We start from the raw sequence: 13,793 nt of genomic DNA, 5'->3' as shown, positions 1-13,793 counted from the left end.
GAATCACAAAGCCTGGAGATACATCCCTGCTCTGAGGGAAGGGGATGTTGAAGGTGGGTGAATGCCACACAACCTCTGTAAGTGGCGCTTGCCCAAGGCTGGCTGACTCCAGAAAGATGTGCAGCAGGATTCCCCTTGCTTCTGGAGGTTGCATCCGGATAGATGCAGGTGTTACAAGAGCTCTTTTTGGAAACTAGCCCCTTCTAGGGCAGGCTCCCAGTTCACTATCCTTCCCACCCAGAATATCTTTCTTGTGGATCTTTCGGGGCACTGTCGCTAGCAGTTCCGAGTTCTCCCTATGGGTAACTCAGAAACTCCCTACCGGTTGACAACCATATCTACTCCACCCTGACATGTTTGGAAAGCTGTTTCAAGTGGCTTTGAGGCAATGCTATTCAGCTTAGGGATCTTCTCTGCTATTAGATATAGAGAGCCCATGTGATGTAGCGGCTAGAGTGTTGGACTAGGACGTAGGTTCAAATTCCCCCACTCAGCCATGGATCTCACTGGATGATCTTGGGCCAGTCGCTGCCTCTTAGTCTAATCTACTTCACAGGGTTGTTGTGAGGATAATAGGAGGAAAACTGTGCACACCACCTTGAGCTCCTTGGAGGAAAAGGCGTGATATAAACGTAATAAATAAATAACAAAAATAATTGTCCTACATCATTTGTTCTTTTTTGGTGGCGGGGGCACTATTTTATTCTGCTACAGTTGTTGCATATTTAAATAAAATATGTAGGCCATCTTGGAATGTGAATATGTGTATGTGTGTGTGTGTGTGTGTGTGTGTGTGGAAGGAGACGTATAAATGTTTTCTCTCTTTACGACAGTTGCACTCATATGTCATCACACTGACGGATGTGTGTGCACTTGAAGCAGAGCAAGGGGCCGGGTTGTGACTGGGGTACAAAAGTTTGGGGCGTTGGGAGAGCTGTTGGGCAATGAGGGATGGTTTTTGCAAGGGGTTTGGGGGTGAGCTATGGAGGAGGGAGGTTGGGCAAACTGTGAGGAGCTGGGGGAGTGGGCAATCTGATGGAGGAAAGGGCTTTTGGTTAGATATAAAGAGGGAGTTGGAAATAGGGTGGTGGATAGGTGGGACTGGTGAGTGATGCAAGCAGGAACAGCAGTCCAAAGTAAAGTGAAACAAGTAAAATAATCTGTTTCCCAGAAACTTTGCAGGTAGTCTCTACCTGTGTGGCAGCAGTTGGCTAGAGTAATACACCTCTGATTTTCCCTTCCCCCCCAAACCCCCCCCCAAATATTCAATGGCTGTGCCCACGAGAAGCTGAAACAATGGTGGTGCTTGGCTTGGTCTGCTGCCCTTGCCATGCCTCCAACCAAGTTCTGATCAGATCACTCAACCCTCCAGCATCCACCTTTAAAAGAGAGCCAGTGTCTGGAATTAAAAACAAAAAACCAAGACCTCACTACGAGGGTGAGCTTGGCCATTCTCAAAAGCGGCTCAGGTGCACAGCAGCTGGTTGGTTTTCATCCAACTCTTTGGAGTTTTCTAATGATGATTTGGTACTTCTGCATGACTGTTTTCAATCCTGGCAGCTGCTTTGAGGGCCCACAGACAGGAAAAGCAGGGTAAATACAATAAATCAAGTCAAGCTGGCTTTTCACTGAACACCTTGAACACAATCCCTTGCTAGAAAGAAAACATGGCTTAACTGAAGAGCTGCTTTAACTGCCAAGTTTGCACAGCCTCACCTGAGGCCTCTTCCCTGTGTGCTTGAGATTTAACATCTTGCATTTTCTGAGCCAGTCCCTGTAGCCCATTGCAAAGAGGGCACACATTCATGCATGAGGTACCAGCAAGCTAAAAGATCCACATACCCTTAAGGGAACGAGTGGCCACCTACCCTCACCTTTTCAAAATAAACTCAATGGTCTGGTCTTGGATATCGGACACAATTTCATCAGTAACTGGTCCACCCTATTGCCTGACACTCTCTTAGCATTGTTACTTCTGGAAAGTGACCTGAATCCGAAAGCTAAGCACAAAGCTCTTTTCTTGCTTTCACTGGTGGTGGCTTGGGTGGTCATTGCTCAACAAGGGAAGTCATGAAAAATGCTACCTGAAGTGGCATGGCTCAATATCGTCTGGGAGATAGCCCTGTCTGAACGTCTCACACAGCACAGGTGAGGGGTGAAGCGAAGAAACATCAGTGTGAGGGAGTGTGGTCTTATCCCCCCCCTTTATTAGTAGTAGAAGAAGAAGAAGAAGAGTTTGGATTTGATATCCCACCTTTCACTCCCTTTAAGGAGTCTCAAAGCGGCTGACCATCTCCTTTCCCTTCCTCCCCCACAACAAACACTCTGTGAGGTGAGTGAAGCTGAGAGACTTCAGAGAAGTGTGACTAGCCCAAAGTCACCCAGCAGCTGCATGTGGAGGAGCGGAGACGCGAACCCGGTTCCCCAGATTACGAGACTACCGCTCTCAACCACTACACCACACTGGACTCAAAGTTCTCAGGCCCTCCACCCACACCTCACTTTAGAGGGGTTACAACTGCAGCTGGAAGCAACCCCCAAGAGTCATATAGTCTGACTCCCTGCAATGCAAGGGAGAAAAATTGCAAGTCTAGAAGCAGAGCCTAAAGTGTTGAAACAAATCCCTTCTGAGAACCCTTGGACACCAGAGATTCAAATCTCTTTAAAGATAAAGGAACCCTGACAAGTGGCCAGCTAAACTCCGCTTGAAAGCTTCCAAGGAGAGTCCACCGCCTTCCGAGGGAGTCCGTTCGACAGTTGAACAGCTCTTTTTAGAATCATAGAGCTGGGAGGGACCACAAGGGTGATCTAATCCAACCACCTGCAATGCAGGAATCTTGTATTGTCAGAAAGCTCTTCTTAAGGTTCAGTTGGAATCTCCTTTCTTGCTATTTAAATCCATTGGTTCGGATCCTCCCCCCCCGGAGCAATAGAAAACAAGTTCGCTCCATCCTATAATCAATAATCAGACAAAACTGGTAATGACTCTTCTAAGGTAATTTAATCATTTGCTGTTATCTAGTCTGATTGTGTATTCTATAACCTGTGTCTGTGACTGGATTCTGCTATGTATGTTTACTCGAAGCTGTTCGATTGTTTTCTTGAAATCAATAAAAATTATTAGAAAAATAAAAAATAAACTCAAAAACATTGAGTGGAAGAAGGGGAGGAAGAAGACGCATCCACAAAGCCCACAACAGGCGGTCCACCCCACCCCTCCCTGCATCCACCTGCTTGGTGCATCACTCACTGTTTGGGGGAGGAGAAAGCGGTGGTCTCTCCTCTTCCCCATTTCTGCTCCCACCTGCCTCCTCAGCATAACCCAATAAGGAAAATTGAGAAATCAGAAGCCGACTTACCGCTGTAAGCATTTGAAGACAGCAAGCTGCCCCCATGGAAGCCACTGTTCCCGTCATGGGAAGAGATGATGCGAGAGCGAGAAGGTGGCAGAGAGATGGACTTCCTCTGCCTTTGTTCACACAGATGGCCTACAAAAGAAGATGAAGCAGAGACTCAGGGAGCACAGGCTCAGGGGATGAACACAGACCTCTCCATCAAACCCCAGGGGGTTCCACAGATCTTCCCCCTCCTCAAGCCACACACCCCACAGTCCCTGCTCTGCACTCTCCTCAAGTGCTTTTGTATAGCTTGAATGTTCCCCTGGAATGTATTTTTTAATAAATATTTATTAAAGTTTTCACAATATTACATAATGAAAAAGAAAAAAATACAAAGTAAAAAACAGTTAAAAACAATTCCATCTTTTTGTCACTTTATCTTTCATTTGCTTGTTTCCCAGACCTCCTCATGCCTCCCTTTTTTGTATTCCAGTTCAATTTATTAATTCAGCAATTCCTTTCCCCCCTTATTTTATCCTGATCTTTAATCTTAATATATAATAACATTAAATTTTTACCTGTTAAAAATCCATTTTTTTCATATTCTTTTATACCATTACAGCTAGAAACCACTTAACTTCAATCCAACATCATTCTAACATTCATTAATTTTGCAACATTTCTGTAAATAGTCTTTAAATTTCTTCCAATCTTCTTCCAACGACTCTTCTCCCTGGTCTCAGATTCTGCCAGTCATTTCTGCCAATTCCATGTAATCCATCATTTTCATCTGCCATTCTTCCAGAGTGGGTAGTTCTTGTGTCTTCCAATACTTTGCAATAAGTATTCTTGCTGCTGTTGTAGCATACATAAAGAAAGTTCTGTCCTTCTTTAACACTGATTGGCCGACTATGCCCCGGAGAAAGGCCTCTGGTTTCTTCAAGAAGGTATATTTAAATACCTTTTTCATTTCATTATATATCATCTCCCAGAAAGCCTTAATCCTTGGGCACGTCCACCAAAGGTGAAAGAATGTACCTTCAGTTTCTTTACATTTCCAACATTTATTATCGGGCAAGTGATAGATTTTTGCAAGCTTGACTGGTGTCATGTACCACCTGTATATCATTTTCATAATATTCTCTCTTAGGGCATTACATGCCGTAAATGTCATACCTGTGGTCCACAACTGTTCCCAGTCAGCAAACATAATGTTATTGTTCCCCTGGAATGTAATCTTGCCTGGATGGCCTGTAATGGATGCAGCAGGAGAGCTCCTCTAGTGGATTACAAACTGGTTAGGTTGTAGGAAGAAGAACAAGCATTACTGAAGCAGAGTCACCATGGCTTCTGCAAGGGCAAATCCTGTCTCATGAACCTTCTCTGAGCATATGGATAGAGGTGATCCAGTTGATATAGTGTACTTGGACTTTGAAAGGGTTTCGACAAAGTCTCCCGAGTAAGCTTAGCCCTCAAAAAATAAGAGAAGAGGTCACAAATTGGCTAAGCAGCAGAAAGCAGAGAGTAGGAATAAATGGTTGATTCTCTAGATGAAGATGTTGAAAGTGGAGTCGCCCAAAGATCGCTATTAGGACCTGTGCTTTTTAACTTATTCGTAAACGATCTAGAGTTAGGCACGAGCAATGAGGTGCCAAGGTCTACTGACGATACTAAATTGTTCAGGGTCACTAAAACAAAAAGGGATTGGGGAGAGCTCCAAAAGGACCTCTCTAAACTGAATAAATGGGGGGTAAGATGGCAAATGCAATTCCATGTAAACAAGTGCAAAGTAATGCAGTCAGGGCTAAAATAATAATAATAATAATTTCACCTATATGCTCATGGGGTCTGAACTGGTGATGAAAGGCTAGGAATGAGACCTTGGGGTCACACTAGAGAGCTCGAAGATCTTGACCCAGCATACAGTGACTGTGAAAAGGGCAAATTCCAGGCAGAGACTCATTAGAAAAGGAATTGAAAACAAAGCTACGGCTATCATAAAGCCGTTATAGAAATCTATGGTGCAACCACATTTGGAATATTGTGTACTGTTCTGTTCACCTCACCTCAAAAGGATATTGTAGAGTTGGAAAAGGTTCAAAAAAGGGCAACCAAGAAAATCAAAATGAGGAAAGGTGTTTGGGACTTTTTAGTTTAGAGAAAAGGTAAGGTGCATGATAGAAGTTTATAAAATTATGCATGTCGTAAGTAAATAGACATAGGTTTTCTCTCTCCTTCATGAGACATGGACACCCACTGAAGCTGAAGCTTGTAATATCTAGGGCAAATAACACAGCACACAGTTAAAACTATGGAAGTCCCTCCTGCAGGAGGCAGCGATGGCCACCAACCCAGATGGCTTTGAAAGAGGATTGGACAAATTCAATGGAGGACAAGACTATCAGTGGCTACTAGCCATGATGGCTACACTCTGCCTCCACAGTTGGAGGCAATAATGCTTCTGACTACCAGTTGCTGGAAACCACAGGAGGGGAGAGTGCGCTTGTGCACGGGTCCTGTTTGCAGGTTTCCCACAGGCAATGTTTGGTCACTGTGAGAACAAGATGTTGGCCTGTTCTAGCAGGCTCTTCTTATAGCCTTATGTTTCCATGTTTCCAAAGCAGATCCGGAGACACATGTGCATTTCGAAGTGGCTAATTCCAGTCTTAAGATATAGTATTCAGAACGTGCCTTTGGCTTGTTGGAGAGCTTTCTCTCTACCCTCCTCCCCTCCTCCTCCTCTTTTTCTCAGATCTTTCAAAGCCTCAAGCTAGGTTTGCTTTTTGGGGTTTTATTAATGGGAGGTATTTTTTGGTTTTTTTTACAAGAAGCACCAGAACAAGTACGCTACAGAAAACAAAGTCTACCTTCCCCGGAGCAATGTTAATAATGAAGGTGACTGAGCAAGCTTGGGTTTCTTTCCAGAAAGGAGCCTAACAGGAACCGTCTGCAGAGGCACCAGAGCAATTCTAAGCCCCAAAAGCACCCCCTCAAAGAATCAATTCCTTCCCCCTCATGGCAATTGCCTTATCTTATTTTGTACCTTTCTGACACCGAAGGGGAACTCAGTGGGATCTCCTTTGACTTTCGGAAATAAACACCTTGATGCATAATGGCAAGCTTATCCAGTCTCTTTGCAAGTCCGACAGCTCCTTTGATCTCTGACTCAACCTGCCAGCCAAAACTCTATTTTTTAAAAAATAAAAAAGCCCCTCTCTCCCATCTAAACCCACAGCCCGTTCAGAAAAAGAGAGTTATCAAAGGAGGCACCTTAAGGCTCTTTCTGCATAAGAGGGTCTTTGATTTGCAGTGCGCAACGGAAGCCAGGATCATCTGAAACAGGAGCAAGTGAGCGCCTTCATCCCTTGGATCCTCTGAAGGAAGCTTACGCTTCCTGGCTCCTTCAAGCAGTTCCTTCTTGATTTGTTCCTTCCAGATGCAAGAAGGTCCTTCTTTGAAGTCACAATTTCTACAGTCTCCATAGTTGCCATGGTGAAGTATTTACTTAATTTTAGTAGGGGGACCATTGCTCGGTGGTCAGAGCACATGATCTGCACAGGTGAAGGGCACAGCTTTGCCCTCTGCTCAGGAGGGATTGTTGTGGGGGTGCTTCCACCACCCACCACCACCTGCCGCCCAAGGAAGCTGCCTCACTTTGCTTAATGGCAACGCTGGCTCCAAGCCTTCATAAAAAGCTCCCATTGGCACCAATTAAAGTAACATCTAGTTTAGCTCAGAGATCAAAGTACAGGTGATCTGTGAACCGCAGAGCAGCAATTTAGAAAGTCCTGAGCAGGGCAAAAAAAATGGCACCAAGCACGAACTAATTTGGGATGATGAGGGGGATGGTCAGGGGGGCTGGGACTACGAGCAATGTCAAATCATCATGCCTTTCAATTATCTGAGGGAAAGAGCAGGATTTAACCTGGCCCTTGCAAAGGAATCAATCTTTCCCTGGCCACAAGTATTCTGGTCCCTGATAATCAGCAAGGCAAGAAGTGTCCCTATTACTCAGCCATCCAAACTCACTCGTTCTCAGACAGCACGGGATCAGAGAACATTTTTTTATCGTCATCTCATGTCGCAGATCTTCAAAGAACAACAGAACCAACAAACCTGCTTCCCCACCCCCACCCCGTCTTCTCCAGATGAGATGATTGATTACTGAGAGGCCGGCAGCCTCCTGGACCAACACAATTCCAGTCACTCAAACAAATACACAAATTATAAACATTAAACTAGCCAGAGAATGTTGTAGAGTGAAGGGGGTTCCTCCGTGTCCCCTTTAGGTGCTAAAGGTGTAACAGTCCCTTGTATATGTGTCCTTCCCTTTCAAACCTCTCACGAGCTTTGATTTGTCAGTCAATTTCCCTGCCAAAGCCAACGCCATACTTTCGTCTCTACTAGGGTGGCGATTGATGCTCCTTCCAGAAATTGCCAGTACTTCCTTGCCTAGACTAGATGCCAACAACAACTGGCCAACAAGACGACTGAAATGCAGGATCAAGGAACATGTAGCTGTGGAGTCAAAGAGGAGGAATGGGGCTCTAAGCCTTTGCCAGGACTTGCCAAGTCCCTTTTGAATCTCTCTCCGCCATTAGATCATTTCCTTCCCCGGCCTTTGATTCATCTCTGGATTGATCATCGCAGCCCTTGTCCCTCCCCCACTCCCTGCTAAAGAGCTTATCACCCACTTGCAGGCAAAGTATGAAATGTCAATTTATGATACGGTAGAATGGAAGCTAATCTTTCTTCTGAAGATAAGATTTTTTTGCGGGGGGTGGAAACACATGGCGTCAGACCGCCTTTATTTTTTTGCAGACAGATGAATTAAAGCACCTGCTACGAGGCCTGTAGCGCTAAGGCCCTTATAAGCCCGGATTCTTCGTCCTTCCAGGTACGGTTCTGTGCAGCTTCCAACGCCCCCACCTCCGTTTCCCCTGCGTTGTTGTTTTGTTGGCATCTAATTGAGTGTCGCCTTTTCCATATTGTCTCCTTTCAAAGCCGCCTTGGATTGCTCGCTTGTAAACAAGACTAAGCAGAATTAATGACCTGTGTATTTCCACCATGCCGCAACAACCCGATGTTATTACCGTTGTCGGGGCACAGGGGGGGATAATAAGCTTTCGCAACGCAAGGTGCAAATCTTCTGCTTTCCTCCCCTTCCCCCTCCGAGGAGCTGGAAATCCTCCCTAAACAGCCCAAACAGTTGTTTTCCGTCAGCTGTGGAGCGGATGCCCGTGTCTCAGTAGGATGGGGTGCTAGGCTATGGGGCCAGGTGGGGCAGGCACAGCAGAATCAGAATCACAGCAGAGGTCCTTTCCTAGAAACACCCCTGGCAGGCTGTGCTTGGTGGGGGTGGATTTTGTCAGCACTCTATTACGTAAAAACAAAAACCAACTACTCTGCCAGAGGGGGTGCTGGAGAGGTTTTGAGGTTTGATGATCCGCTCTGGGATTTTACTGCTGAACTATGCTTATCTGAACCCTGGCTGGGGCTAGAGATGGAACAAATTATTTCTGGTCCATGTCACTTTGGGATCCCATGTGGCCCTGTTTCTGCATTTATAGGCAAATACTTTTGATATTTTGAGCCCTGTCCTCCAGGATTAAACAAAGTTGACTTGGGCGGATCTCCTTGGGAAGGAAATCCTGAGTACAGCTGAGTTGTGTTTTTAATCTGAGGCTAAAGAGCCATAGGTTGCCCCGGAAAGCCAATGGAAATGCCTAAACAAACAGGACTCTTACCGATGTTAGCCAGGCTCAGGTGGAGACGCCCTCGCACAACAGCATGGACTCCAATGGGCTTCACACCCCCGTGCTTGAGAAGTTCCCCACTCATCACGGTTGTGTCCTGCTTGTATTCCATGGTGATAACCTCCAGCTCACGGTGGACTTGGACAGCTGTCCGGCCCTGGCGCAGCAAATGCTGCAGAACAAGGAAAGTCTGTGTCTGATTGACAGATCATTCAGATGTGTGCGTGTGTGTTGGAGAGTGTGGACTCACACAGCAGGAAGCCAGTGTGGTGTAGTGGTTAAAGTGTCAGAACAGGACCGGGGGAACCAGGGTTCAAATCCCCCACTCGGCCATGAAGCTCACTGGGAGACCTTGGGACAGTCACTACCTCATGTGATTGTTTGGGGTTTAAATGAAAATTGGGGGGGGGTGCATATATGCCACCTTGAGCTCTTTGAAGAAAAAATGTGATATAAATGCAAGAAATGAATAAATAAAAAGCCAATCCTTTTTTGAGTTGTCCTCTGAAATCATTATCAGACTGGCTGACAGACAGGCAGTAGGCATAATCCAAACTTTCCCAAGCTGGTGCCCTCTAGCTGTTCTGGACTACAACTCCCATTGGGCTCCTTAATTTTGCCTAAGATGTATATCTCCTTTGTGGGGATGCACTACAAATCCCAACTTTTTCAATCTAGGTCCCAACCTGAGAACATGGGGTTGCATTGTCATTAGCAGCCAACAACCCCCAATGCTCTTTTGTGTGTGAGATCTCCTAGCCACAAATAACCATAAGGAAGATTTTGTGGATACGGAAAACTGCAGGGGCGGGGGATGCTCTCATATCCTCCTTGCAAGATCTGGTTAGCCACTCTGTGAAAAGGATGCTGGACAAGATGGCCTGATCCGACTGGCTCCTCTTTTGTTCTTAACATAAAACACATCCTTACACTGAGTTAGGTCATTGGTCCATCTAGGTCACCCTTGTCTACGTCAGCTGTCCCCAATCAGGTGTTTTTGACTACAACTCCCATCAGCCCCAACCAGCATGGCCGTATAATGCTGAGACTGATGGAAGCTGTGGTCTAAAACGTCTGAAGCACACCAGGTTTGCAACAGCTGATATAATTCATAGGGAGTAGAATCAGTGGAAAATTTAAAAGGTCTAGTCATCTCTAAATACTCTATATTTCAGTATGTCCACTTTGAGTGAGACCCTGTCAACATATAACATTTGTGCTCAGAGACCTGCTAACAGCATTTTTTTTAAAGAAAGCTACCCAGCTATGCAGAATGATGATGATGATGATGATAATAATTTATTCTTTGTACCCCGCCCATCTGGCTGGGTTTCAATCTGTCTTCAGCTTATTGCTGATTTAAATTACTATTTGAATGTTTTAAATAGCTGGGGGGGGGGTACTGATAACCTTATTCTTTTTGTAAACTGCTTTGAGGTTTTTGTTTTTGTTACGCTCAAGTGGTATTTAAATTTTACGGAATTGGCTCAGGGTGGGGTGGGGGTTGTCCCTCCCAAGAGTCAGTTCCAACTTAATAAATCCCCACCTTCAGCTTCACAGCAGCAGATCCGACGAGGAGCAACGAATCGCCATCCCACGCGTCTATTTGCAGAGTGTGCTCGGCCAGGTAACGGATAAACCACCGTTGCTCACCTGGCTTGAGGAAACCAGGATCCACCATATATTTCAGCTGGAAACCTGGGGATCCTGCAGAGACAGTTGCTGGTTACAGGTGTGTAAGGCCCAAAGCAAAAAAACTCACTGAGGGTATGAGCCATTCCACAGTGGAACCAACTCCCTCGGGTGGTGGTGGGCTCAGGGACACATTCCATCTAGGAGAAGCATTCAAGGAGGATGTGGAGCTGGGCAGGTAGAGGTATAGAGACTGGGGAATGTCCTGAGGGCCTGCCAGGGACTGGGCAGAGGAGCAATGGGGGAGACCACCTCCTCAGCTTGACCCAGGGAGAAGGAAGAGGAAGGAGGTTTAGATTTACAACAGGGGTTTGAGGGAGGTCACAGCTCAGAGGCAGATGAGGGGGAAAGCTGGGAAATAATGGGAGAGGAGGAGGAAGTTCTGGTGGGCAACAGCTGACAGACACAGTGTCTTTAGAATGCATTCCAGGCCCCCCCCCCAGAACCCGGTGAGCCTTGGAAGTAGGAGAGCAAAGTGCTCAAAGACAGCGGGCACGTAGCAGCACCCGTAGGAGAGACAATGAGAATGATGAATGAGGGAGTGGGAGAGATGGAGGGTGGAGATTCACTTGGGACAGTGCCATTATCCAAGAGTCTGGGTTCTATAGCCTCTCTCTGTAAATACTGAATAAAAGGAGGATGGTAAGAAACATTCCCTTGTCTTTGTACGTTCCTGGGCAACCAGCAAGGAGTCACTGGCAGCAACCTGACAGGGCCAGATATAAAGGTTCCTGGGGCTACTCTCAGTCCCTGTATCTGAAACTTTCTATCCCTAATCTAAATGGAATGGCAGTGGTTCTCTGGGGCTTTAAATGAGGACGGGACCTTCGGGAGGCAAAGTAGGTGTCCTGCAAATGCACTCTATTTAGTTGGAAAGCCACTACGTTATCTGCTCTCTGTACTGCTCCTGTGTTACGTTTTCTAACTTTCATTATGTTTTGTTTCTTGTTGGCTTGTACTTTCTATGCTACATTAATTTTTACAAAAAAAGCTTTACAGAATGAAATAAAATCATAGAAACTGTAGAGTTGGAAGGATCTCTAAGGCTCACCTAGTCCAAACCCCTACAATGCAGGAATCACAGCTAATGATTTTGAAAAGAAGGAGAGAAGGGTGTGGCAGCATAATTCAGCAACAGAGTTGGAAAGGGAAAGAAGAGAAAGGAAGGGGCATCGGATCACAGCGAGGCCTTGTGCCTTCCTGACTAGAACAGCACTGGCATTTGCCAATGGATCCAGGGAGCAACTGAGGAGTGGAAGATGATGAGCAGTTCAGCTCCAACAAGAGGACCAACCCTTGAGGGCCTTCCTTTTCAAAAGTCATCAGCAAATGAGGGGTCTGCTGCTGCTGTGTGGCTCCACTTTAATAAACAGAATGATCAAGGCTATTATGAAAGATCTGGCTAAGTAACTTTTAAAGTCACACTGGGAGTGTCCTATCCCAGCACAGAGCAGCATTTAATGTGTGTCTTTCCCCCTTTTTAATTTCCATTAACTGTTCCACGGGGGAGAGGGGTGGCTTTATGAACCAGAGACACTCAGCAGGGTACGGAACAGGACCGCCTCTCCCGGGACGAGGCTTTAATAAGACCAAAAAGCACTTTGCAGAGCGAAACAAGGCGTCTGAAGCTTGGCTGCTCGGATGCGTAGAACTCGAAATAAATAAAGAAAAATCTGCTTAGCTAACTGGCAAGTCAGCATTCTGGATTGCCAAATCTCAGCCCTGATGCTTACCAGTGCCTGACACTCCGTCCTAGTTCTACAAAGAGCAGATTATGCATACTGAACCTGTGTCTTAACTGTACTGCTACAGACTGAAGAAGAGGCTTCTCATATCTGAATATTGGAAGGCTCTGCACAGTCCTGGTTGCCTCCACCTCAAAAAGAATATTGCAGAGTTGAAAAAGGATCAGAAAATAGCATCCAAAATGATCATAGCAGTGGAGCGACTCCCCTGTGAAGAAAGGTTATGAAACTTTGCGCGGCATGGAGAGAATGGTGAGAGAGAAGTCTTTCTCCCTCTCTCATAACACTAGAACTTGTGGGCATCCAATGAAGATGAATGCTGGAAGATTCAAGACAGATAAAAGAAAGGACTTCTTCATTAAGCAGACAGTTAAACTATGGAACTCCCTCCATCAGAAGGCAGTGATGGCCACTAATCTGGATGGCTTAAAAAAAAAGATTAGACAAATTCATGGAGGAGAGGGCTATCGATGGCTACTAACAATGATGGCTATGTTCTACCTCCATAAAGGCAGTGATGCTTCTGAATACCAGTTGCTGGAAGCCACAAGAGGGGAGAGCGCTCTTGTGCTCAGGTCCTGCTTGTGGGATTCCCCTGGGGCATCTTGGTCGGCCACTGGTAAGAAACAGGATGTTGGACTAGATGGGCCTCCTTTGGCCTGGCCTAGAAGGCTCTTCCCAGGTTCTTATGCTATTAAGTTCAAACACCCACTCAACCTCCATGCCTGTTTTCAAGAAGATCAGAAACACAGTGCTAAATGAACTGGGAATACAGGCATCTGGGAGATGGGAGTAAAACTTGGCTTGCACATATGTCAATGACCTAATTCTCCAACCTGAAAACCAAAACTGTTTTAAAGGAGGAAAGGGAGAATTTACAATACACCAAGGCAGTATCTGAAGCGAAGCCTCTCAAATGGTGGGCTTTACTAGCTACACTTCTGTTCTGAAGGAATGATGGCTCAACAGCATAGCAGATTCTAATTCTTGCTATCTGTGCTTGGGAGTCAGTTGATATACGTGCCATTGACCTATTAAAAACTGGAGTTAACCTCGCTCGCAGGTGTCCCTTCAGCTTCCACTTCCATCAGGCTCACGGCGGAAAGGAGAATTTTGCTGACTCGCAGCTTGAGACTTCATCCCTGGGGGATGCTGCAACAAGCTCGGAGCTGGCTCTGAGTGCTGCATTCTGAATTGGGAATGATCCTTCTTGGAGGGCCTAATTTTTCAAACTGGAGAGACAGCTGGATTCAAGTCTGCCT

General features: G+C 45.9%; 1 protein-coding gene across 2 annotated transcripts in view; it reads right to left on the bottom strand.

Moving 5' to 3' along the window:
* NPHP4 (nephrocystin 4) overlaps nucleotides 1–13,793 on the bottom strand; it is a 97,801-nt gene that overhangs the window by 16,269 nt on the left and 67,739 nt on the right. For both annotated transcript variants that reach the window (XM_083512837.1, XM_083512836.1), the window contains exons 17-19: nucleotides 10,641–10,801; nucleotides 9,086–9,266; nucleotides 3,360–3,488 (exon numbers count right to left, since the gene is read on the bottom strand). In XM_083512837.1, coding sequence (XP_083368963.1) covers nucleotides 3,360–3,488; nucleotides 9,086–9,266; nucleotides 10,641–10,801 — 471 coding nt within the window. The remainder of the gene's footprint in view (nucleotides 1–3,359; nucleotides 3,489–9,085; nucleotides 9,267–10,640; nucleotides 10,802–13,793) is intronic.

This window comes from Podarcis liolepis (genome assembly GCF_965112155.1).
Source record: "Podarcis liolepis genome assembly, chromosome: 7".
NCBI classification, from domain to species: Eukaryota; Metazoa; Chordata; class Lepidosauria; order Squamata; family Lacertidae; genus Podarcis; species Podarcis liolepis.
This window is presented reverse-complemented; position numbering and strand designations above follow the sequence as displayed.